General features: G+C 40.3%; 3 protein-coding genes across 3 annotated transcripts; 1 reads left to right on the forward strand and 2 right to left on the reverse strand.

Moving 5' to 3' along the window:
* Window positions 1–970: 970 nt before the first annotated feature.
* Window positions 971–15,629, reverse strand: slc22a17 (solute carrier family 22 member 17). Its single transcript, XM_054623216.1, has 10 exons — window positions 14,967–15,629; window positions 12,970–13,522; window positions 8,303–8,406; window positions 6,326–6,480; window positions 5,888–6,063; window positions 5,149–5,272; window positions 3,614–3,719; window positions 3,227–3,450; window positions 2,365–2,476; window positions 971–1,645 (listed from the first exon to the last, which is right to left on the reverse strand). The coding sequence occupies exons 2-10, from the start codon at window positions 13,444–13,446 to the stop codon at window positions 1,369–1,371; spliced, it is 1,755 nt and encodes a 584-aa protein (XP_054479191.1). The 5' UTR covers window positions 13,447–13,522; window positions 14,967–15,629; the 3' UTR covers window positions 971–1,368.
* A 3,885-nt stretch (window positions 15,630–19,514) lies between these two features.
* cebp1 (CCAAT/enhancer binding protein (C/EBP) 1) lies at window positions 19,515–22,906 on the reverse strand. The gene is made up of 3 exons (XM_054623217.1): window positions 22,786–22,906; window positions 21,608–21,868; window positions 19,515–21,456 (listed from the first exon to the last, which is right to left on the reverse strand). Exons 1-3 carry the CDS (start codon window positions 22,786–22,788, stop codon window positions 21,151–21,153), a joined length of 570 nt encoding a protein of 189 aa, XP_054479192.1. The 5' UTR covers window positions 22,789–22,906; the 3' UTR covers window positions 19,515–21,150.
* Window positions 22,907–23,290: 384 nt separating this feature from the next.
* Window positions 23,291–27,232, forward strand: ngdn (neuroguidin, EIF4E binding protein). The gene is made up of 11 exons (XM_054623139.1): window positions 23,291–23,380; window positions 23,664–23,723; window positions 24,019–24,090; window positions 24,322–24,459; window positions 24,561–24,645; window positions 24,744–24,796; window positions 25,022–25,133; window positions 25,399–25,573; window positions 25,798–25,951; window positions 26,650–26,713; window positions 27,036–27,232. The coding sequence occupies exons 1-11, from the start codon at window positions 23,360–23,362 to the stop codon at window positions 27,053–27,055; spliced, it is 954 nt and encodes a 317-aa protein (XP_054479114.1). The 5' UTR covers window positions 23,291–23,359; the 3' UTR covers window positions 27,056–27,232.
* Window positions 27,233–27,429: the final 197 nt, after the last annotated feature.

Genomic DNA, 27,429 nt, shown 5'->3' on the forward strand with positions numbered 1-27,429 from the left:
CCGGGCCCTTCCTCCAGCATCAATAAACAATCAGGCAAATATAACAGACAACCTCTTCCAAAACTTCCACATTTAAGTGCTGACAAAAAAATATGTATGTGCCTGGTTATACAAGTCACCGTTTAAAGTTCTACTGTAGTTTGTCTGTACCCGTCTATTCTCTTACAACTGAGACTGATCATCTAGAGAGGTATATTAATAGTAACTATAAGCATCTCTGGAAATACTGAAAAAACAAGCCCTTCAATCATGCAGATAGGAATGTTGAGACAGTTTACAGCTTCACTGTTGGATCAGAGAGTCAGATTCATCTCAATCCAGTTTAACATTATTCAGCTTAATACTTTAAAATCTTAGCCCTCTGGATAATTTACCATTTATGATTAATAACAACATAAATAAGACATAAATATTGCTGGCTCCAGGCCAGCTTCATTAACTGGATTTACACAGTTTGAACATGAACACCTTTCTATTTGAAGGCCTTTTTTTTGTTTGTTTTTAGCTTCTCATTCCAAAATTGATTTACGCTCCTAAAACTGTCTCTTCAATTTCAAGATTTGGGTCAAATTAACCACCTTCTGTTTAATAATAATGTTTCAAATAGCTCTGCAACGATTCGTTACTGCATAGCTTACTGCAGTTTCCAGCCACAGGGTCTGCTTTAACAAAACTCAGACGCCCCAAGAAGTTAAAGAAACTAATTCTAGAGTATTTACAAGGCACCCACACTCCATCCATGGGAGACTTTTACCATGAGTGTCACAGAAAAGTATACAAAGCTTACATTGCTTTGATTTTGCACACATCCGAACACTTCTAGTGTTGTTGTACACAGCAAACTCGACAAAAAACGCATAATGCAGGTTAAGACAAATGCTCTGAATAATTTACGACTACTCTCAAAGCCACATCTGGTCTGGACTGTCAGTTGTAAGCGGCTAACATCTCTACAACAGACGGGGGGTGGGGGGGGGGGGACAGCGTGCAGCAGTGTGCTGGTGTGTCACATGATGGGGGATGACCTGCCGTCTGGTCAGCAGGAGATGACGATGAACGCTTCCCTACATGAGTCTGTGAGCATTGTGTGATTACAAACATCTCAATGGCAGGAAACAGAGAATGGTGACGAGAAACGGTGGTTCGACCCAACCGCCTGCGTTTGGAATGACTAAAAGATGATATGTTAAGAAGCTCAGGCTGTCTGATCACGTTCATCGCCATCCTTCATCGTCTGTCCACGGTCATCTGTTCTGTGCAGCCCTTTTCTGTGTATCGCTCAGCCTTTCTCCTCCTCCGCATGAACGTGATGGATGGGAATGTCCCGGCTGGTTTGAGCACAGTCCATCTCACTCTTTCAGGGGTCTTTTAGGTCTCTGGGTTGGGTGTGGCTAGCAGCGGCACATTGTCCCTCCTCCTCCTGCCCAGCGGGGGGCGTCTGTACTGCTCCCCGTCAGCCAGCGTCTGGGGCAGCGGCTTCCTCTTGCTCTCGGGCAGCAGGAGGATGGACAGCACGGCCAACAGGGCCAGAGAGGAGTAGACCACGTGGTGCAGGAAGTACCCGTAGTGGTTCCTCAGGTCCATGAGCGGGGAGCTGAGGCGGCCCACGCAGCCCAGAGCCAGCACTATGCCCACACTGCTGCCCCTGTAGACACACACAACTTAACATTTAACACATATATGGTAGGATTTTATTTTTTCAGATTCAATCCATCCCTTTCTGAAAGACCAAACTAAACTCCCATTCATTTCTGTATCGGCGCCGTTCGGTATTTGTTTTTTTTATTACAACTAAAATAGCATTCATAAAGTTTATCTCATTTAAATGTTTTCATAAAATTTGAATAATAATTGTAAAAATGCCATTGTTTGCCCTGTTATATCAAATTTTGTATTTCTTTAAAAGGAATAGTTCAACATTCTCTAAAATGCACTTATTTACTCGACACCACTTTCATGTTGGTCTGTTAAATAAGAAGCCACAATCAGGAGAGTGTTAGCTTAACTTTGTACATAGACTGGAAACATTGGGCAACAGCTAGCCTAGCTCTGGCCATGTGTAATAACAAAATGCTCCTGCTTCTACTTAACATGTTACATCTCATTTGTTTGTCCAAACAAACAAAAGTGTAACAATGTTTTGCCTTTGGAAAACACTGGGCTAGCTGTTTCCCTGTTTCCAGACTGAACGATTGTAGCAGTGTTCTGCATTTCTCATGTCCTGACTAATTTTGGTAGGACTACTGGGCTGAGCAGGCTCTTTGACAGAGACAAATATTAAACACAATAAGGACATATTTTCACAAAACTAAAGAAAGAAAGACTTCGATAACTTTTGAATCAGCATTGCTGTGTTAGTGTTACCTGATGACGGTGGGCATGATCTCTGCAGTGAAGAGGATGCAGAGGGAGGCGGTGGCCTGGGAGGAGAAAAGACCCAGCACTGAGAAAACTGTGATGGCCGTCTCACTGAGATCTAAAGGGAAGGAGGAAGAACAAGCTTGATAAAGTGCAGCATTTCTGTTTTTCATTTTCAGATCATATATCATGATGCCCTGTTGATATGAACCGATTACTAAAGTAGAACTCTAAATAATCTTTTCTCTATGACTTCCAGACTTCCGTCATTAACAGTAGACTCAGAGCAGTGAGAAGCCTCTGAGAGATCCCCTGAAGCACCATCGCCACCCAGTGCTACTGCCCCCTCAGCCTTTGTTGCGTGATTAAACCACTGCACCTGACACAGTTTTGACTTTGCTGCCACTGCAGTGTCCCACATTAACTGAATGTCATACTCATTTTCATCCACAAGGGGGAGACTGACACCGAAGCAACTGTGAGTGTTTCTACAACAAGCCGTGGAAAGACAAAAGCACCAGGAATGTATTTTTCCATTAACAGAGTCGACCGGTTTGCTTTTAATCTACTTCATAATGCATGAAGCATGACCCCAACATGAAGTCAGTGGTGTATAAATGATCTAATATGACCGCAAAGATGAGATTAACATCAAGAAAACTAACTTTTACTGTCTTTCCAGTCAGGATTTGAGAAAGCTTTGGTTCTCATACAATGCTCACATAATGTCTGTACAACAGGGGGTGACTTCTGGGGAGATGAAGGCTGACTGTGTCCACCTTGTTGGCATAGAGTACTAACAGCTTTCTTTCATCTGACTCTAGAATGACTTGAAGAAAAGGATATCCTGCAACTAAAGCCTGCTTACACTCCATGAGTCCCAGGAGGATCAAAGAAGCCAGCCCCGTCATCGTCATGGAGAGGAGCAGGATGCCACGGCGACCACACCTGTCTACAGTCGCCCAGAGCAACAGCCAGGCACCACCCCCTGCGCAAACAGACAGCAGGTACGTCCAATAGAAGCTAGGGGCGGTGCCTCTGACGTCACCACGGAAAGAGCTGTAACAGTGACTAATGCCGTGAGAGATGAACCTGAGGGAGGAAGCACAAAACATATGCATTTATAAGAGGGTTTAAATAGAAAAGCGGTTCAGAGTGGGAGGACATAGAAGAATCAGTCAAAACACTGAGGATGAAATATGAGACTGTAACAGGAACCAGCTCATTAGTGTGTCAAGAGAGTGGGATGACTTACGAGGTGAAGCCGAGCACACACATGTTCTTCCAGATGTTCCTGCTGTGGAAGAGCTCGGGGAAGGACAGGTTGGGGCGTGAGGAGGGTGCCGGCTCTGAATCCAGCTCTGCAGCAGGACAAAAGAGGCTTTTTCATTTTCAGCTCAACAACACAGAGAATGATGACCTGAACTGGATTCTCTTTAAAACAAATAGCTCACTGTCAATCTTATTTTTGTAAAAAAAAAAAAAAAAACATGTAAGGGAAGACACAAGTTAAATCAATGTTGTTGCAAATACGTTTAGTCAAATAGAGGTTGTTTACTACCGTCGCTGCACCAGGCTAAATAAAAATTGATTCCCAATTTAGCATTTATTAACAGTATATAAACAATTAATATATTATTTATAACACTATATACAAACTATAACACTATGATGTAGTTCTAAGCAGTTATGTATTTTAGCCATTCCATTGTTGTGAAGTATCCATAACAGATTATAATAAAATTAGAAAAAATAATAATTCATTTTGCAATTGTTATCATTATTTTTACATATGCAGCAGTGAGATCTATGGAACCTCCAAAAATTGAGGATGTCAAGCTAACGTCAACAAATTCAACTTAAGGTGGCAACGATGTCACTAGACAAGAGCAAACGATTCACTACCTGGGACACGTGTTTACATATAAACGGTTTGCAGCGAACATACAGCCCCGATTATTTTGTAGGTGCAGGTCATTATACTTTATAATAATGCTATGTGTCTTTAATAAATCATGAACTTTAATTAACCATCATTACCTATTCTTGGTAGTGGTCTGAGAGGGGTACTTGCGTCTTGAAATGCACTGCAATTAGTAACCCATAAATAATGCACGCTTCGTTACATTACATTTTAGTTCTGGTTTGGTTCTTGTTCGCACTGACATCTAACACAAACACACAATACATTTTTGAGTAACAGATTATATGACTTGCTAATCGTAAACCGCACGTTATGAATAATGACCGACAGGTAGAGAAAGGACTGTGCAAAATCTCCTTTGCATATTCCCAGTAAACTGGTACAAACGTTGGGGAGAGCAGGGACGCGTGCATGAGGAGTCTTGTACAATTGGACTCATGGACTTAATTAACTGACAACGTGGGATGCAAGCACAGTAGTTGTACAGCTTTTGACCTACTAAATCAGGGAAAATACCCTGGTTGCTGTGTTAATTTCCATAAATAGGTTAATTACCTGAAAGATTGCATCCCGAACTGACTCATTAGTAGTTTAGCTTTTGAAATCATACTAAAATCACATTTGTGCCATCATATAATCCTTTGGTTGATTCGTTCACACCACAAACAAACCACTCTGCTCCGAGACTCACCTTTTGATGCGGCCTGAGTTCGGTTGTTTGGTCCACAAGAGGGTTCAATTGACAGCTTTCACACTAGCCAAAACAAATAGTACTAACCAGGCAAAAAGACCTGTGTTGGTTTTAACCCAACCACACAGGTTTGGTTTCAAAGCACCCTTAGAATCTAAACTCTGCGCACACACACCTGTGAAGCTCTCGTCGTCCCTCAAATCTCTGTTGGAGTTTCTTCTCTCGGTGAAGGAGTTCATGTCTGCAGATCTCTCTGACAGAAGGAGCCAGCGAGGAGACTCTGGAAACACCCGGGAATGCTGCAGAGGAGACAAAACATAAGATCGGCTGACTCTTTGATCTTTGCTGACCTTTACCGAGCACCAAAACCCACATTTGGTCCTTCAGCATGGAAAATAACACATGTGGGTCACAAAGAATTCCTCACTTCTTAATCCAGCTTTGCTTACAAACCTGCAATTCCCTTCTAATAATCAAACTTTAATCTTTGTTAATGTGGTTGAACCAGAAGGCTTATCTTCTAACAGAGGTCGTAGTGGGACTGGGGACCTTGAATAAAGTAGCTTTAATGCATTCTGACATGAACTCAAAGGCTCAGTGTGACGAGGGGATTGGAATCGATACGATCCAATAAAGCTTTTAGCAAGTCAGTTGGCATAAAGGCACTCTATCAAAAGACTATCAGGTTCCTTCACTCTTTTAACACTGCAATTTCACAGGAAAATAAACACATGTACATACTTGAGAAAGTATAGGTACACAGATAACAAGAATATCTAAATACAAAAATGCTGAAGAAGTCTTACAAATGGGAATCAAAAAGATGAAGCTGAATATGTAATAAGAAAACAGGATCACCCGGAAGGTTAGAAACAAATAATCACACAAAAGGAACTTCAACTAAATACACACACACACTCATACCCATAACTGAGGAAAAGAGTCAGTGGGGCGGCGCCGGCTCCCAGCAGGCCCCTCCAGGACTGGCAGCCCAGGGCGACGGCCAGTAGAAGCAGTTCTCCGGCTACGGTCATCAGCCCGGCCAGCATGGTCACCACCAGCCTCAGAGACGGTTCACACAGCTCCAGACCTGCCAGTCAAACGCATCAAGCCTGACAAATCTTGTTTCATGTAAGCATGCCAACACACTGAACTAGGATGTAAACCTGCTAAATGAGCATGTCAGCATCCTCATTGTGGACATGCTGACTTTAGCATTTAGCTGAAAGCATTGCTGTGCCTGACTACAGTCTCACAGAGACGCTAACATGGCTGTAGACTCTTTATCTTGTTTAATGGATCTTTCTCCTCAAATCAAACATTGTGCGTCCTTCAAATGTTTGAATACTCACGGGTGATGTACAGAGTGAGGTAGACTCCCGCGCTAGCTGCCGCCAAACAGAAACGCATGACGATGAAGATGGAGGGGTACGGGGAGACACACACCAACACCCCAAACACCACCGACAAGGTCAGCGAGGTCAGCAGAGCCTTGGACCTGCCCAGTCTGCAGGGAAACAGAGATATATGACGTTACTGAACACGACCTATACGACACATTACACCTGTATTATGACAGCAACAAAATAAAATCATTTACACTTTCAGTTTTTAATACAACTTATTGATAAATAAAAATGGGATATTGTTGATCTACTATTCAGAAAGTATTTTTAGTCATTTTATCATCAAAAAGAAGAAGAGAAATTTAAATCCAAATCAAGATAAAAACATGAAACGAAGATGTAAAACAACAACAGCAAAAACACTAGTTTCACATGTTTAAATATTAAAAGCAAAAGGGTTGAGAACAGAAAATAGGACAACGGTCCACTGTGAATATAAGAGATAAGATACATCGGAGAACAACAGCATCATGAACAATTAATGCGGTTACCACATTCCTAGTTTCATGTGATATACAAATAATTCAGACAAAGGGACAATTAGATAACATGTTTAACAAATTAATGAGCCAATACTTTCCAACCTCACACAAGAGTCCTGTTTTTTGTAAATATTGAATTTACATTTTAAGATAAAATCGAAGGGGCTGCAGATAACCTGTTCAAACAGGATATTACCTAAATGTATTAAAAATATCAAAAGGAAATGTTGCAAATCACAAACAGAAAATGAGGAATAGAAAAATGTAAATGGCTCTTTAAGGCAGCTCAAGTATGAAGTATGAAGCATAACTGTTAAATAAATGTGATGATTAGCCACTTTTTAGCTTCATGCCAGTGTAGCACTTTTTCCAACTGGCAGATTAGCACTGTTCTTCTTTGCACGGTTCCCAGGAGACAGCATTAATTCACTGGTCTTAACAAACAGACGCTATGCTCAATTGGTCAGCAAATTAATAGAGGCTGTTAGCTGATTAAACTGGCATCATCTCCCTCACAATTCCCCCCAAAACTACGGCTTCCCCCTTGTGATTTTAAATCCGACAACATAGCAGACAGGGGCTGGATCCATTATGTCAATTATCGGATGTGCTCGGGTTGTGTCCCTAATGCAGGCTGCCGAGCATGAGGTCCTAACCTTTAGCAGATTAAAACATGCTCATGCAATAAGGCTTACACTCTCTAACTTTAAACTTTATGGCATTATAGGGCAGAAAAAAAATCTAATTTTTATAAAAAAAAAAACTTTCCTAAAAGGAACAGTGTGTGGTATTTAGGGTGTTTATATAATATTTTATATAAATATATTTAGTTTTGTGGATTTTTAAAGTTTTTTAATTAATCATTCTTTACTGTGTTATTACTTATTTACTTATTTATAATACTTGTTTTGATCTTGTTTTTTGCTTATGTCTCTTGTTTGCACTATACTCTCTGCTGCTGTAATCCTGCAAATTTCCCTGCTGTGGGACTAATAAAGGATTACCTTATTTTATCTTATTTTAACTATATTTTCATAAGGGTATAATCACCGGTAACTAGAAATGGTTGTGTTTCCCATCGCTAAGAATGAGGTGTTTATATCTACAAACGAAGCGGGTCTACGTCACAGTCTGCCATGTTGCACCACCATGTTTCTAAAGCAGCCCCAGAACTGACACTTAACATGTAGAAATGTGGTTATTGTGATATATTCTTTGGTCAGCATCTACTGTCTGAACTTTGTGTGCCTAAGTGTTCTTGTCTATGTGTATTTTGGTTGTGAGGTAGTGAATCCGCAACATAACGGACAAGAAACTGAAGATTGAGGAACAAGCTTTCCAAATCGACACAGAGTAACCTCTTAACAGAACTTCTTGCCTTGCATGTTTTGTCTTTTCTGCAGATGACAGTCTCATTGGTGTGTTTATGTGTGCGTATTACCTGTCAGCGGCAAAGCCCAGGCTGAGACAGCCAGTCAGGACGCCCAGGATGAAACACACCTCCTCCACTGGGACCAGCCAGTACTGACCACACACCAGATCCCACTGGACAGCACAGACACAAGAGGGAGGAAGGCAGACCTGTTAGTTATTATATGTTTAGGTTAGTACACTGGAATACTATTTCATTAATATTTCAACCAAACCAAACTTACATTACAATAACTTTTCGACCCCAGTGCCTACACAAACAGGACTGTTTGTATTAAAAAATGATTCTGACAATAATTATTTGTTTAATGGATTTGTCAAATAAAGGTGTAACAGGGTGAAAAGAAAAGAGTGCAAGGTGAGGCCCAAAACCTAAAAACATGCTTTGACTATTACAACGACAGAAAACAGTGATTAGTTTTCTGTAAATTAAAAGCTTTGTGTAGATATAATTTATATTCTTTTTTTGTTTACCCTCGAATGATGACTGTATAGTCGACTATATGGTAAATTGGTGAATTTTCATTAAACTCATTAAGGAGAAGTTGAAAGCTCACACCTTATTTTCACTTTATTTCAGATGGACGTGTCTAGCTATGAATGCTTAAAAAGAAAAGTAGTTACAAGGATAAAGTTTGAAAAAATGTTGGTGTGTCAGACTCTTTTAAAGCCTGAAGCCAAAATGAATAACATCACTGAAAATTCACTTTGACTTTTATCTTGACTTGATGATAAAGAAACATGCCTTTGGGCAAATTAAATTACTTACTCAATAGTTAATTAAATTATTTAAAAAGAAAACCAGTTTTATTTATTCACAGAACAAATTATTATTCAACAACTTCACAGACATGGTGCAAGAAAATCAGTTTATGGTCCTTCTTGGATGTAATAACACTACTATTACTGTTGTGGTTTGATAAATAATGATGACTTAAATTACAAAAGGAGATAACAGGCTGAGAGAATGACGCAGTATAAAGCCTTCAGGGTCCATAAAACTCCTCAGGTGAGAACAATGAATTACTTTTATTAAAAGTAGTACTGGCAGCAATAGCAGAAATAGAAGTAAACAGTGGTAACAGAAGTTTAAGAGTCCAATGCATTCACTGTGGGACTGTACATAACAACAGAAAAAAAAAAAACAGCAGAGATATCTGCTCTCAGATCTGTTTTAATCACATTAAGCCGACCCACTGATTTGCATTAACAGCTGAGCTCTGCTAATGTCGCTGTCTGCTGGCCGCTGAAAGCAAAATGATTTTAATGATCTGGACAGGGAGAGCAGAGAGCCGCTGATAAAAAAGGCCTTACATAATTAGAGCCCATGCACAGAAACATAAAAGCCTGTCACGTAATATCAGCTGTCCTATTGCTGAGGCTCAGAGCCACAACAGTGCACAGCAGCCGGGTAAAGGGCAACATAGCAAACCATAGTGCTCATACGGGAGGAATGCTTTGGACAACAGGAGGAGGGTAAGATGCAAACAAACCACTTTGTAAACTCCCCAGACTGGTTTTTGGAATGAGACTCATGCAACAATCAGGTATGTCCCTTTGGAATGGACTGAGACCTGTCACCATTTCTTTCTTTTACATTTCTGACTGAAACACAGCCTCGTTGATCCTGTGTGATTGACGCCACGGATACTAAATCATATTTTGTTGTAATTTGCACTTGATTTTGTCAGTCAGACACAGGACAAGAGATGTTTTAGATCAGAGCAAAGGTTACAGATGTTTAGGATGACTTTCAAGCAAACAACACTATATTGTTTATTTATATATATATATATATATATAAATATATATATATATATATATATATATATATATAGTGATATAGTACATTTATAAGACAAATTAAGTGAGAATCTGACAAATCAATAATATTCCAATAAATGCTATACTGCCATTAAGCAGTCATGCTCATAAATTTGTAATATGCCCCCAAAGGGTAGATATATCAATACAACATTTATATATACATACAGTACCAGTCAAAAGTTTGGACACACCTTCTCATTCAACTACTTTGAAGAATCTAAAATATAAAACATATTCTGGTTTGTTGAGCATTTGTTTGTTTATCACATAATTCCATAATGTGTTCCTTCATAGTTTGGATGTTTTCAATATTAATCTACAATGTAGAAAGAAAGAAAGAAAGAAAGAAAGAAAAACCATTGAATGAGAAGGTGTGTCCAAACTTTATAGAATAGTCAAAACACCCAGATATATCAAATATAAAGCTACTACTACATAACTACATTATTGAGGATTGACAAATGTATGTAATCTCCTGGTGTATTATCATCACACTGACAGGAAGTGTCAGTGCATTAGCTCACAGATCCACAGCATAGAGATGTTAAGGAGAGTTTGCCTCTAGTGAAGTGACACAGTATTTATTGATCAGTGGCAGAGGCGAAGCTGATCAGAGGCCCTTCTTCTTCCTGCTCACCAGACTGCCAGCTCAGCAAAGCGTAGCAGCACTGGAGGAACAGACCATCGTGATGGCAAAAAATACTTTGAGCTAAATCTGACTTTAAGAGCCAAAATGTGTCGGTATGCTTGTCTGTCCATGTCACTCTCAGTATGTAAAATGAGTGGTGGACGGGACTGAAAGCATGCTACCTTCTGTAGGTCTAAAAGAATGCATTTGCACACATGCTCCTGCTAAATGCTTCCCCTGGCAGCGTTTACATATCCTCAGCTCGCTGCAGTGATGTGGGTGGATTACCAGCGAGCTGCCCTAATACCATGGACTGGAGGGTTGGGTGTGGTTCCCGCATCAGTGGACACCAGAAATGAAAGCAGACACACAGAGTGACCAGCCTGAGGGGAAAACTGTAAGCAGCTGACTGAGCTCTGTTAAAGACATTAAAAAGAACAATTCTATGTTTTTACTATGAAATCCAGCTTTGAGAGGACATGCATGCTTTCCCCCTCTGGTCATGCAAGTCAAACAAGCAGCATGCAAACCAACACTGCATTTATTACATCGACTGCCCGTTATCACAATTTAAATACGTGTATAAAACTGATGCTGGTTGCTTTTCATGAATATTAACCGCATGAACAACAGAGCCAGGAGCAGCTTTTTGCTACAGCTAGAAATACGAGAAGCAGACCTTCATCTATAATTTCACTGAGAAACACGAGATCCACCAGCAACCCAGAATACATCCGTGTGTGATCCTTTAAGAACATCAAGAAAAAGAAACCACCTGAAACAAGATTATTTTTCAAAGCTGTCAATATATGTGGGTTGTTTTTTTTTAGGGGACACTGATTTAAAAGGCAAGATAATATCATAGTGACAAAACATTCACTATTCCATTCTCAGCAACCTGCCTGTCTGCCGTTTAGATAACACAAGAAGTAAGTTACAGTTGAAAGGTTAAAGATACAATGTTGTTGGCAAGAGGTTCAGATCCTGAGCGCACGGACAGGAAATAAATGATTTAAATTCTCCAATCCCTGCTTTGTAAACATTGACTCAAGTGCCCACAAGCAAGACATTTAAAAAAGGGACCATTCCTATGTTTGCGTATGTTTTATCCAATTAGATACACATTTCTATGAGACCTTTTAGATTGAGATTTTGCCTTGGTATTCATTCATTTAAGTACACTATCTCTCTCTCAATGCTAATCTGGTTGTGAGCAGGGATTGTTCTTCCTTGTTGACGTGACGTAGGTAAAAAGACTCGTTTCTGAATGAGTCACCGTGCTTTCTCCAACGTGGCTCCACAGCCCTCCTGTCATGGTTGAATGGGAGTCTGATGACCAACTTAAAAGAGAACTGCAGGACACTTTTTTAAGTATCAAAATTGATTTAGCAGACACATATATATTGCCTTCTTGGTTGTCAAAGCCTGGTGCCTAAATTACCCACAATGCCACCCGACCACCAAACGTTCAGTCTCAGATTTGGGCGTGTTATGCCCGTAGCAGTGCATGTAGCTGTGAGGAGCAGACTACAGAGGTCTGGGAAACTACTCATTGCCTACACCACATGAAGACACTAAGAGTGAGTGGGTGAGTGTATGAGAGACACTTTCCCTAAAATAACTTTGTTTTTCTTTTCAGTCATGTGTAACGCTGTGGTTTAGCAGGGGTGTGTAGGGAACGACAGCATTAGACTGTCCTGGGATTAATCTCAGTGACATCATTCCCATATGACTAACCAAACAAAAAGGTACTACGCACATTCAATACCTGTATGTCAAATTCTAGGAAAATGGGATCAGGGCTCTTCCGAAGCACTGGGAATGTTCTTAAATGCACCAAAACAACAAACCTGTCCCCACACAACCATAACAAAATTTTGTTTTAAAAGAAAGACAATTAAATGCTATAATGGAATATAAACGAGCAAGATCCAAGGCTATACAAGCCACCAGGAGAAAACTTTTTGTTTGCCTCATAGGCTTAAATTGTGTGAAGCTAAAGTTTAGCGAGGGATTGCAAAAAGCGAGGCTGCATGCTCAGCAAGACTCTTCTGTGGATAAATGCAGGATAAAATTGAAACAACAGTTTCAGCATTTCAAGGCCCTAAATCCATACAAAAACAAAAAAAAAAAAGGGTAGCCCTCCCTCAGAAAGCCTAAACAATGAACAAGACCAGGACCATAATTAGAGAGCTAAGGAGAATCCCAGGCCGGAGCTTTACCTCAGTAACGATGTTGTTCCTCAGCCCCTCAGTGACGTTGTAGTCCCAGCCGGCCTCACACTCCACCACTGCTGACTGGCTGCCGTTGACGTACTGCTTACACTGGGACAGTCCCCCGCTGTCCCCGGGCCTTCCCGACTTCTCCCAGGGCAGGGAGGCGTTCAGCACTTCAGGTGATGGTAGGGGCCCCGGCAGGTGGCAGTGGTGGGGCGGCGACAGGGTGATGAGGGGGTCGGAAGAGAGCAGAAAGGCCAGGAAGAGGTTGGGCAGGATGGAGAGCGCAATCAGAACCCTCTGTTTCTTCCTGCCCAGAGCCAGCACCATCACTTCCCCCGTGGGAGGCAGCGAGGGCTGGACAGGAAGCGAGGAGGAAGAAGGGGCTGGGGAGGAGGGGACCGGGGATGAGGGGAGGGATGGAGGGGGAGCAGGACATGGGGAAGGGGAGACCAGAGGGGGAGAGTCTGGGGATGTCATCATTAGAGAAGGTTAAAGGTGGGGGGAGGTTGTCGGGATGGTTGGTCCCAAGGCAGAGGGGGAGAGACGTGGGAGAGCTCTGTGGAAGAAAAGAAGTACACAGAATTATTGTATAGTTTTAACTCCCAACACAAGGCTAACATGTAGCAGCCTAAATGGATGAGATAATGAAAAACAAAAACATGAATAACCTTTTTTTACTGACGACATTTTGACAAGTCACAGTGGGAAAAATCTCAGGTATTGAAATCAACGAGAGCTGAATTCCATTAAGTTGCTTTAGCGTCCTGGTAGTGTTCAGTATGGACTACTGAATATAGTTAGACATTAGACAAACATAATGGCATTACTTGGCAAATTTTACTTAGATGCTCGTGTGTGTTCACCACACGTACCTGCCGTCTGGTTTTGCCTGCTGTGCTGAACCACATGTTGCACGCAATTTGTGGAGTGACACTAATGTGAAAGTTCACAGTAACGTTGCATTTTGACCGTCAGTTTCAGAGTGAGAGGTGACACACCGGGTCCTTTCACAGTGAGACTACGCTATTTTAGAATCCTACAGCACAGAAGAATACTGTACCCTACAGGAGCAGATTATTTACATTATCCAATCCTGGCCACCCACAGAGAGCAAAAATACTGCCAGGATTATGACATCATACCTGTATAATAGTAAATGTGACCCAATTCAAACTAGAGAAAGAGAGCTGGAATGATTAGTCAATCAAGATTTTCTGACTTGTTGTAGGTCAAACAATGAATCGTTAAAGAAGATGATTAATTACTGATTTTAAAGCGGTTTATTAAAAAAAACACTAGTGGTTAAAAACAAAGCTTAAATGACAGCTCTGTCATGTCATTTACCCACAGAGAACATAGTGTCCAGTTAAAAGAGGTGTCAGAGGTGTCAGAGCTGTCAGTAGCCTTTATGGAAACATGTGGAGACAGAAGTAGAACAGTAAAAATAACAGTGAAAGTTTAAAAAAGAAAAGGGGGTTGCGGGTTAAACCCCTAACAGATGGGTAGAAAAGCCCTTAAATAAAGGGTGTTTCCAGAGAAGAGGGAGCCCTTCCCTGCCTGTTTCACAGGCTGCTCTCTGGCTGGAATGTGAACAACCTGTGCTTTCCTCAGCAGCCCCCTCAGTCGGTGCACATGGCGCTCCTCTGACGGCCACTGTTGCCGTGTTTTCTTTGCAAAGGGCCAGGAAGTCTTTCCAAAAAAAAAAAAAAAAAAAAAAAAAAAAAAAAAAAAAAAAGGGAATCCGACAGGGTTACATAAGAGCTTTTACACGAGGGGGGGGGGGGACGTGGAGGGAATGTAACACATGGGGGGGGGGGGCTGGCCTCTGTGGGGGGAGAGAGCCAGTGTGAGGGGAATAACGTGACAGTGAGGGGGGGCTGACAACACTCACACCTGCACCGGAGGACCGGAGCACCGGAGGACCGGAGGACCGGAGCACCGGAGGACCGGTCACACACACAGCTGCTGTTGTACCGTCCGTCTGGCATGCTGTTACTCACCCTTTAAAATTGTTGTCAAATGTTGTCTCTTCCAAACATCCAACACACATACCGGGGGTGAGAGCACTGTCGCCGCCTTCACCAGTCTGTTTCCCCCGCTGAATGAAAAGACATGTTCCGTCCCGGAGACGTGTTGCAGCGGCTGAGACGCGCAAGGACACTGGACTCCTGTTCGCCACTTTGAGATGAGGTGATGCTAGACCCCCCCTCTCCTCCTCCTCCTCCTCCTCCTCCTCCTACCGTCGCTGGGTTTTAACGCCTGCCGACATTGCACACATTAATTAAATAAGACATGATTGCGTCCGACATCATGCTGAAAGGAGACGCGTCATCGGTCAGCAGCTGGCGGACAAAGAGCGTTGTGGAAAGCTGCATCGGGAGAGAAGCCTGTTTATGGAGACGAGCTGCTCGGCCGGCGGCGGCGCACTTCGTTAAAAGTCGGCTAACATCGTCAAAGCGACGTCCCCTCGTCGCACTGCTGTAAAAGCTCGTGTATAAGGAGGAGATGTGTTACTCAGCTCAATATATTTTTACTGCTTCTTATATTCTTTGAGTGTTTGTTTGGCCTACATTGATTATTTTCATTCATATTATTGTGTGAAATGATTGTTAATTTGAACCATGACATTAGTTGAAAACACTAAGAGGCAACATGACTTTTAGGCTCCCAAATCATGAAAACAACAAATACTCCTCTGCTATCCACTAAGGATAGTGCAATCCACTGTGCAATGTTAACATTGATTCTGTCCGTATGTATATTCTTTTAGTTTTTGTTGTTTTTTTAACTTATTTATTTTACTTTAACTGTGTGATTACTTATTTATTATACTTGTTTTGATCTTGTTTTTTTACTTATCTGTTTGTTCACTATCAACTCTGCTGCTGTAATCCTGCAAATCTCCCCATTGTTTGACAAGTAAAGGATTATTTTATCTGATTTTATCTTGTCTTATCGTGTCTTATCTTATCTTATCTTATCTTATCTTATATTAAAGACCTAGGCAAAAGGAATTATCATTGAGAGAGGATCACTGAGAGAACACCAGCCTCTAATTCTTTAAGTCTTGCTATAACTTAAATTGCACAAAGGAACTAATTGCTTTGCCTTCTACCTACAGTATGATCATGCCTTGTTGATTCTCCACAAGCTGTTTTAGGTTTTGCACAATTTTTATGTTGGTTGAGCATTTTATTTTTGCTTCAAAGACTTCGGTAAACTTCTTTAAGTGTTAATAAACCTTCATTTTTTTCTTTACCTCAATATCTAAGAATCAATATGAATCAGGAGCCACATCCATATTAAATTAGCAATTGTACGTTTTATAAGGGAAAATTTGATGTTTTGTAATGCTTTCAACTATATATTTTTTGAACGCCTGTATTTGCTACAGACGCACACAAAAATATCCTAGGCAACTAAAAATATACAGCAAACCAAGTGTTGGTATTTGGACAGCAGAAGAAGCACACCGATTCTAGGGTAGAGTGAGACATCTGTTTTGTGTTAAATATCTCTACAGATGGCCTACGTGTAGTTTTCTGCCGCATGGTGGAGCCATAAATCAGAGGTCACAACAAGAGACACAGGTCTAAAACACTAAATGGACCAGGCTCATATGTGGCTGCTTGTTCTTTCTCATGAATATGCAATGATTAAAATGTCATTATCATAGATAAGAAATGTCACATATTGTCTGCATGGAAAACATTGTTCCCTTATTAATCTTTAGCCATATTTTTTAATCCTCTACCATCTTCTATGTAAACGCATAAGGCTTGCCAGGGCCATCACTACTTATTCTGCACTACAGGGTCTTTTTTATGTTATTTTCTTATTCCAGTACATCAGTACTGAGCCTAACAAACATTACACCTTGGGTCTAGGATGTACAGTATTAACATCCTATATTATGGACAGAGACATGAGAATTGGTTTCAGCCAACCGTTTGGTAATGACTGCTAAACTTCCCTCGATGGCACTGACGCAGTTTGTGTTGCAGCAGCCAATAGTGAAAGTCTTTGGCTCTATCGGACAACAGAGACATTGCTGTAAATATAAATGTTGCTCGTAATCCAGCGTATAAATCCTTAGAAAATACTTTTTTTTAGAAGAAAATCACAAATACATTGTGTATTTAATTGTGTTTTTTGTGCTACTCACATAGCATGGCCATGATGGCTGCCACTTTCCCTCCAAATACCAAGATAACATCTATTTATTACAGCTTATGAACATTTGTGGTAAATTATTTATTGTATCAGAAAGTTGGATCCTTAAGATGACTACCTGCGAAAAATGACAAATGAAAAGTGATACACATTTAAGCAGATAAATCACCCTCAATTAGTCAAACAAGTCATGGAAAACACTCCACACCACTACAGAGTCTCTATCACTGCAAGATTCATTCTTATTGATTATGTTTGAACTCTCACCGAAAGGTTTTTGAAGGTGTGGTTGGAACCTGAAGATTAGAAAAGCAGGCATCTGACCACAGAGTTTTACTGGGCTGCCTCTTGTTGTGAACATGTGTGGAGTGTGAAAGTGCTGAAATAGAAGTAAAAAGCTTATGTTTCCCATATTTGGACTAGATATTGTGCTGTTTGTAGGTTGATATATTCAATTATTATCTGTTCTTGAGACAAAAGTCCAAAAAGCTCCTAAACTCCATAACAGTACCTTTAATGAACAGGAGCTATAAGCTCAAAGCTGCTTCACTGGGGCTGTGGTGGGGTTCATATGGTCGGCTACTGTTGAGTAACTTGCTAGGGATTAGGTGAAATACAGTCTTTCTTCACTCTGCGGAGATGTTGCAGTCCTGGGACCACAGATTGCCCCACACGACGCTGCGGGACATTTCAACAGACATGGTCACACAGGGACTTCTTGTGTGCCGCTCAACACTTGACTGTAAGAAGCCTGTGTCACACTTTCACTCTGCTTTGTGAACGTTCGTTAATGAGAAGTTCATTACCCAAATTACACAAAACTTAATTGAAATGTTTGCATTGAGCTTAAGTCTTTAAGAAGGAACTAAGTTTGATTACTATTTCATTGATTTTGCCCATTATAAGTAACAAACAACAGAGAAAAAACTCAAAAAAGAGGTATATACATGTACTTGCATACATACATACATACATACATACATACATACATACATACATACATACATACATACATACATACATACATACATACATACATACATACATACATACATTTCTATAGCTCACACGTCCAATTCAATTTATAATCAATGACTTAATTCATACTTTGTGGTTTTGGATTAATCGAGTATAAGTGTAAAAAGTCTTAATCAAGTCTTTATCAAGGTATTTCCCAGTCCCATCATGCATGTATTTGTATACCATACACACACATACACACATATATATTGGCTGATTTTGTATCCTATCTGTCATTCAGTAATGCATCTTTTCATATTCAGCCACTCTACCAGTCTTGAAATGATGCGACCCCCCTCCAACTTCTCTCTATGATCTGTCTTCCTATATAAGGCCAAATTTATTTTCTTTTTTCGTACGAGTGGAGCGAGGTATGTTCTTTTGAGCACTCATGTTTGCAGCTTGTAATATTACAGATACTGATTGTCTGTGCAGAGCTGTATTGTGTAATCAAATCTAATGCAGCCCTCAGTGACTGGATGTGATTGGTTTTAGTTGCTGTCAGATTAATCAAACTGCACAGTTAACAGTGTGCATGCTGATTGAAGTATTGTTGTAGTTATTTTGAAATCAGTTAATTGAGTGAGTTTGAAAATTGAATACTAACGTCACTTACAACATGTATAGCTCTAAAATGACGTTAATATAATTTTCAATTGCTTTTATCTTTAAAGTTAATCCAGGAAGTGTTGAGTTTTGGTCATAAATTATAATAAAGACAAATGACACGTTTTCATTGTGTAAAAATGTATCAAATTTGTATAAAAGAGGTGTATCAAGTTGTTTTTCCAGAAGCTTTACATGGAAAGTGTGAGTGTGTGCTTTATTTATTTAGAATATCACACCAAGACTAATACGTTGTATGATCTTCGATCTTGGGAACAAGATGCAAAGGAATCCCATACTGTTTATTGTTATCTAAAAGTGTTTTTACAGTGTTAAATATTTTAACAAAGGCTATAACTATTGTTTCAGGCAAAGATTTTTTTTTTTAAGAAAGAAAACGTCTGGCTTGTTGCCCCGGCCCCCTCCTCTTTGTCTCCTATCTCTATGTCCCTTCACTACCATCACAGCCACAGGAAGGCCCTGGCAGCCCGAAACACTGATACTATCTCTACGCTCCTCATCTCCGTCCTCCACTGTGTTGAAATCTTGCCCATCCCACAAAGGGAAACCGCTAGTGCACAACGGTCCATGGCATGACGTCCGTTTCTGTGGGTAGAATTATGGTAAATAATGTGGCAGGTGCATGCCACGTTCACTGACGCAGGATGAGAGTACTGGGGTTATATCACACCATTTTCTGTGAGAAATATGTTAGGATAAAAGATGTTTCACCAAAGCTTAAGTAATAATTTGTTTATTTAAAGAAAATATGTGACAAAGTATTGCTTTAACAGTACATTACAATAAAATAAAACACAACACGGCAAGATTACATGTTATTTAAATCTGCGTCAACATCATTTCAAGTAATCCCACACTCATTTAGTGACAAAAGATAGACTAATATACAGAGTATACACTTAGATTTCATTGAATCCCCTACAAACCACAGGTGGTTGTGTAACCTTGTTGGGCAACAACACTTACAATCATATCTGACAATGACAAGAAGTGTCGATGATTGGGCAATGTTTGTTAAATCAAAAGACAAATCTGTCTAATGCACAGAATGGTCTCCTGAGGATTATGCATGTATGTGAAGATGTTGTAGTCAGGACCTTTTAGGAAAGTTCATTTTGAATTTGCTATATTGAAGTATATACACCTTTTAACCTTCAGGACTTTTGGTTTCTGGGCACATTAGTGCAGTATTGAGGATTTCAAGAGCTGTGGTACAACTTCTCCCATCTCACATAGTCGTTTTACAAATCTTGATATGCACAAACTCGCTTAAGGGTTCTGTGCACTCTTCTGTCTTGTCACTCACAGTTTGGAAAATACAATTACATCTACATTCAAACCCACCACACGTCTTCCTACTTGTGTATTCTGTTGCTTAGTTCAATTATTCAAAGGTCCAGTGCGCAGGGCGGTAGCCATTATTTCAGAAACACTGAGGCCGTGAGGAATTTCCCCCTCACTCAGAAAATTCTGAGCCACACACCAAAAATGAAGTCTAAAATATTAGGTTATATGGATCTTTGAAAACATTTTATTCATTCAGTTAATTGATACTGCACATTGTCTGTTATTTACCACCATGAAATGCTGTTTTAAAGCCTAATCCACACTGCCAGGAACCAAATTGACTATCAGCCAAATCCCTGCCTCCCAACAGCAGTTTCAGATCCAGTTTAGCAACGAGTCAAGCTTTAGATTTTTCCACATTTTTAAGGTTTGACGATGGGACTGTAGTGACATATATCTTAGGAGTTTTGCGGGTGTAGAAAAAGGCAGCTGAAATCCTTGAAAAGTCAACTGCAAGACAGACGTAGCAATAAGTTCCCATGGCAAGTTACAACTGATCAAATCTGCCAGCGATGGTCATTTCAGCCAACTAAAGACCCTGATTGTCTGCTAAAAATGAGAAGCCGCTTTTGTTCACTTCTTTGTGAAATTGAAGAACCATTGTTTGTTATTTTAAATAAACGACTGCAATTTTTGTGTGTATTTCAATGTAGACTGAATCGAAGCAGCTGTAAAAGTACAGAGAGCCCAACAGGAAAAGCAACCAATAGCAACAGTTTACTGTGTTTTATGAAAGTCAACTGTAGAATATAAATGTGCAATAAACCCCAGAAAAAAAGACAGAGGACATGACCTCCGTGACCTCAATGGCATTTACAGCCCTGCCAGGGTGTTATGCTCTCTCTGCTCACAATTTTACAATACGAAACTATAACTGAGCCCTTTTACACCTGGCATTACATCCTAACTTCTTTAGTAGCCTTTTGGTGATAATTTGAAAAATCAACCAGGAGCCATTAGGAGGCCTATAGACACTTATAGGGAATGTAATGTGTACAACCAGGTACAAATGTGGCTCTAGATACTGGACGTCCCTGCTGCTCCGTCGTCAGATCCCTGGATGTGTCGCTGTGACAGGATGTGTTTGAGAGAGTCCAGCTCCTGTGTCAGCTGCCCTATCCTCATCAGCAGCTTCTGGTTTTCCTCCTGCAGCTGCATGGCCCTCTGCTGGGTCAGCATAATTCTCCTGCGGGCCTTGTCCCGGCTCTTTCTCACTGCAACGTTGTTCCTCTCGCGCCGCAGGCGGTACTCTGCGCTGTCCTTGCTGATGCTCCTCTTGTTTACTGGGGTCCGCAGACTTGGCAGGAGGAAGGAGGAGAAGTCCTGGAGGTCAGAAACACAAGTATGTTTACGTTATGGGGAAGCACGATAAGAGTGGTGTTTGATGATTTTCCCACTCAGAAAATGTCTAAGACTTACTCATTTATTTATAATCCACACATGAAAAATCTATCTCACACACTTTAACACACACCTGCTGAGTGTTTGCATGACTCTGATGGTGGTTTGTGCTTCCTGCGCTCGAGTTGTTGAGACAGGAAGTTGAGTAAGGCAGGTAAGACAGTCCCATCATGTCATCGCTGCCCCCTCTCACCAGTCCCTGAGACTGGCTGTACGGTACCATGTCCATCTGAGCCAGCTGACTGCTTGGTGTGTTGTGGTTCAGGGTGTGGGCCTGCCCCGAGTATGAGCTGGCCCACTCCTGGATGACTGAGGACACCCTGGAATCAGACATCTGGAGGGAGTAGGAAGCAGAAAAACATGAGCTTTTTCTTTTAAATTTGTTTATTTTTAAGGAAGCAAAGAACCACATGTATAATATACAAACAGCGACGACTCTGACAGCTACAAGAGTAATACACAGGGAAGATAAATAAACCAAGAACACAAGACATAAAAGGCTGAGCTATTAAACCACCTGACAACACATATAATGTGGTCTAATTAGCACCAATTTGACCAACTACAACAATAAAAGGCTGCAAATGATATTGTCCTGGTAATGATAATCAAAAATAATAACCTAATTCAAATCCTGGAAGGCCTTAATATGCTGTACAGTGTGTATTTTTACTTTTACTTTTGATACTTGAAGTACATTACTCAAATAACGATTCAGGACTCGTAATGGAAACGAAAATAACAAGAAAAATTGAGAAGTTATGTTCGAGCGATGCAACATTGGGGCAAAAACCGTTTACAAGTAAAGAATACTGTTTTTAAAAGACAGTTTATTAGAGATTACATTTTTTATTATTAATTGATTAGTTGATTTTTTTTTTTATTATTAGTTAATCATTTAATTAATGTCTTAAGGTAAACAAGCAAAAAACAAATTAAAAAGAAATTGTTTCGAGCTTCACAAATGTGGAAATTTGCTGGTTTTATTTCTCTTCTTCGATAGTAAACTTCGGGTCTTTAGGTTTTCCACTAATGGTCAGACAAAATAAGCTCATATAACTACACCTGAGTTGTGGTTCTGCATTTGTCATTACTTTCTGACAGTTTACAGCCCAAATGATTAATCAGCAGATTAATTAATCACAAAGGAAATTGTTTGATGAAGCCAAAGTTAACAGAAGGCCTGATAAAAGGACAGGACAATCATAAAACATAACAGGCACACACTTATAAAGTTATGATCAGACTTACCATGACTTAGCTCTTCACAAACTCTCTGAATATTCTTCAGGATCCTCTGACAGTTTAACTGAAAATGGTCTGAAAGGAGGAGTGAGACAGGAGTTTGATACCTGTCTGATCTCACATCACTTCTTCCTCTCTCTCTCTCTCTCTCTCTCTCTCACACACGCACACACATGAACACTCACGCACGCACACTCACACACTCACAAATGACAGGAAAGAAACAAAGAGAGCACACAGACAGAAAAAGAAGAAGAGGGATTGACTCCCATCTATAGATAATGTTGCTGATGCTATATAATGCTGATAATATTGACAGTTTGTTTTGTTTTTTAAACAAATTATTGGACAAGTTTATCAGTAACTTTTAGTAGGAGGTCCAATTAGATAATGAACAAATGAATGAATAGCTTTCGGTCATACTCCACTTTTGTTGACACTCACTACCTAACTTGAAACACTGTAACAGTGGGCTACAGTTTGTGCACTAATATTGTATCAATGCATCGTGTAGAAAAGCAAACCAAGTGCTGTGTGACTACTGTCCCTCTGCGGCCCCCGTAGACTACATTGAAACAAAATGGCTGCCCCTATTGACAACGTGAGTAGAGCTTCGCTAGCTGCGAGCTATTAAAACATTTATTTTATCGTCTTACACTGCATAATATGTTATAGACAATTTCGACAGTCTAAGGTATACTCTGAAACTACATGTTGTACCTTGGATTGATAAAAGATAGTGGTGATAGTTGTTTTGTTTTTAATGATTTCAGCTAGCCACTAGCTAACTTACTTTTTAGTAGCATGTCTACAACATTATCCACATTTTACAGTAAGTAAATGCTGTTTTGCATTGTATTTCTGACTTGTTTACTTTCTGACAGGATTTGATTGAAAGGGATTTGCCTGCAGCTGTACAGCTGCTGAGGAATATCACAGAACAGGTAAGAACTCAGTGTCTGTATCATCATTATAATCATAATGTTTATCAGTAGAGATAGGGCGAGTCCTTTTGAAATGATTAAAACTATACGAAAACACTCATTAGCACAGATAGATCTAATTGTTACATAATAGTAACAATAATAGTAATAAAAGTCTGATCATAATGATCGTGCTATATATTTTTTTGACTGGCCTCGTGTGTCTCTTCCACCATTATGATTTCACTTATATCGCATAAAGCTTACGTTAGCTATACAATATCTACAGCTGAACCAATGTGGCTTTTCTCTTTAGGTTGCCTCTGTTACAGGTCACGTCCGTGATCTGATAACAAAAGTCAAAGATGGAGCTTTTAGGACATCAGAGGTGAGTGGAGACTGTTACTAAATATCCTGGACCTTCAAGGCTGGACTAACAACAGGTTCACTTCATGCCTTTTAAGTTTTGGAGGAAAAAAAATCGAGAATTTTCACTTTAGATTTTTGGCATGTGTAGCTGTCATCTTCATACACAGTAACAAACTAAGGAACCGTTTCTCAAGTCTGGTCTTGACAAACAGCCCTTTGTGACTCTCTGCCTGTCTTCCTCTCCCTGCAGGGTTTGTCTTTCTTGGACCTTCGGTATCACCTGCTGCTCTTCTACCTTCAAGACCTCACTCACCTGATCAGCGTCAAAACAGAAGGAGGCCAAATAAAGGACAGCGAAGCCTTGAACAGACTTGTCACAATCAGAACAGTGAGATGATTGTAGAAACAGGCCTCTATTAATACACCTTTTTTTATACTTGCATATCCAGCTAAGGGAGCATGTCACTGCTTTTCTGCTCATGTTTTTAGGTCCTGGAGAAGATGCGACCGCTAGACCACAAACTTAAGTACCAGATTGATAAACTGGTGCGCACAGCTGTCACCGGCAGTTTAGGTAAGCCTATTATTTTAGTTTGTTGCGATGAATTCAGCCAACAACAAAGAAGAAAGTGTCTGGCTTCATGGTATAACAATGTCTTTTCTTGATTTCAGCTGAAAATGACCCGTTGCAGCTGCGTCCTAATCCTGAGAATCTCATCAGCAAAGTAAGAGCCAAATATTGCGGTCATTTTAATCCCTATTTTCATTTGGATGGTATAGTTTATCATAAATGAACCTTGTTGATTGCTTTAAGACATGTAATCAGTCAACATTGATTTTATTAATTAGGGATGAAAAAACCAACCTGTAATTCTTTCTAAATTTCTTATTAAATACTGTATAGTAATGTAACTGTCTGACTGACTTTATTTCTTTGCTTAATCAACCAGTTGAGTGAATCTGAGGAGTCTGAAGATGAAGCTGACAATACAACAGAGAAGAAAGCAGCCCACTCTAGTGGCAGGAAATATGTACCGCCAAAGATTGCCCCAGTGCATTATGGTAATTTCAACTGTCTTTTTAAACCGTCTCTTGTGTCATTGCTTGTCATAAAAACATGAATCAGCTCCACCTTTTAGTCATTTAATCAAAGTGGTTATACTTTTCCTTGGTAAAATAGTTTTGTGGAAGTTAATCACTCTGTTTGGAGTGAAGCGAGCGTCACATCGCTGAGCAGCTGCTATGCTTCATTTGGTACAGTTATAATATAGCATGTGCATCAAAATAAAGGCCAACAAGTCTCATCCCAACTTGTGTCCCATCTCAGACGGTGACATGACAGAAGCAGACAGGAAGAAGGCTCAGTCTGAGCGCCAGCGGCGAGCTGCCCTCAGAAGCTCTGTGATCCAGGAGCTGAGACAGCAGTACAGTGACGCCCCAGAGGAGATCAGGGACAGACGAGACTTCCAGAGCGAGCGGGACAGCCGTGAGGAGCTACACAGGTGTTTACTTGTTTAATTTGTTTGATCAGGTCGACACAAGGAGGCCGATAAATGATTGGATGAGATGCAGGATGAAAGCATGTAGAGACTGGCTGTTGTGATAACAGTGGGATTGTCTGTTACTTGAATATTTGACGGCGATATGAAGAAGTATGTCAAATGCTACATGGGTTAAGTTTTACTGACTTTAGTTTCCATCAACAATAACTTTGTTTTCTTCAAAGGAAAAACTATGAGGAGTCAATGATGGTGCGTCTCAACATGCCACAGCGGCAGAACAGCGGCAGAAAGAGAGGCGCGATGTCCATGTCCGGCCAGCTGAGCGGCATCACACACTTCGGTGACATCTCAGCGCTGACGGGCGGCGAGGGCGGGCAGGTGAGCTGGCAGTGACATCTTTACACCAACCTGTGACCCAAGAGAGAGGGGGGGGTCATATCTCCCTCGCTGAGCTACGGCAGATTGAAATACTGCTGTTAGCGAAAATCATAATGTCTGGTCCTTTATAAACCCTCTCTTCAGAAGGTTTTAGTGGGAGTTTGTCTCAGGAAAAGCAGCTTTAACGAAGTTTCGACTCTTAACTGAAGAGAACAGGACACGCTGAATGACCTATATATTATTATTCAATTTTGGCTGCCACCAGCACATAATTAGTGTCCAACAGAACTCTCTGTCTGGCGTGTTGACCCTGAGGCGCTCATATGTGTGTGTATCTTGGTGACTTTGTTGTCTGGTGCTGTGCTGGCAGAGCTGTTGGTAACCAGCTACACTTAAAGACCACTCAGATTTGGCATCCCATCCCACTCTGGGTTCCCGTCACTATTCACTTTCCGCTGTCACAAAAAGTACTAATGGCTTGCCGACCTCATGTTGCTTACAGTAGTGGAAAATTCATTCAGCTAAATCCATGTGCTATGTTTAGATTCTGTGCTGGACAACACGTGAAGCCACATAAACGAAGTTAACAGGCTCATCTCCGTCCAGTATGAATGGGAGCATTGTGCTTTGTTTTTATTTAGATCACATTCTTAATTTGACTGCTGGTACTAACACTTTTTTTTTCTTTAATGGTGCAGGATGGGGATAACTCTCGTCCCAAGAAAAAGAAGAAAATCATGAAGAAAAAAACCAAAAGAAAAGGTGAGGACATTTAAATATACCAGACAGCACTAATACCTTTGAAATAAAACACATTAGGGTCAAAGAACTTGAACTCCAGAGAACTTTTCCAAAATGGACTTTGTCTTGAGTCTGCTTTAAGTGTAACTCTCAAACTGGGATTTCTGTAATTCTGTCAGTTTACATAAACTATTTTTTAGAACCAATTGATCATAAAATATTGTTAAGGTGTCCTGTGATTTAAAAAAAAGAAAATCAAACATAACTTTGAAACTGCAAAAGTGATTTTATTTGCATTTTAATTCTGTTTCATGTTAATAATCACCCATGTCCTTCTCTGCAGCTTTTAAGAAGCACAGATAAACCTGATGTCCACTGATTGAAGACCAATGATGACACAAAGAAGATTTCCTACCAACAGCCATCATCACTTTAGTTCTGTTTCAGAGGAGTGTGTTTTCCATTAAGTCAGTTGTGCTAGTTATTAATTCCCCACTTCAGTATGATTTTTTTTTCATTAAGTTTGTGAAATAAACATTTACTGTTGTATTTGTTTGTCACGTTATTTATCTCCATTAGAGGGCAGTCACATTGCCTCCATATCAAACAGACAATTAGGACAAACCACTTCTTGTGCCATCTAATAACCCCATGCTAGATAACCATGATAATGTAGAGGGGATATGCAGCAGATGACATTTAAGGACACATTTACAAGTATTGGAAAAGAAACACAT

The sequence above is a fragment of the Anoplopoma fimbria genome, chromosome 21 (assembly GCF_027596085.1).
Source record: "Anoplopoma fimbria isolate UVic2021 breed Golden Eagle Sablefish chromosome 21, Afim_UVic_2022, whole genome shotgun sequence".
NCBI lineage: Eukaryota > Metazoa > Chordata > Actinopteri > Perciformes > Anoplopomatidae > Anoplopoma > Anoplopoma fimbria.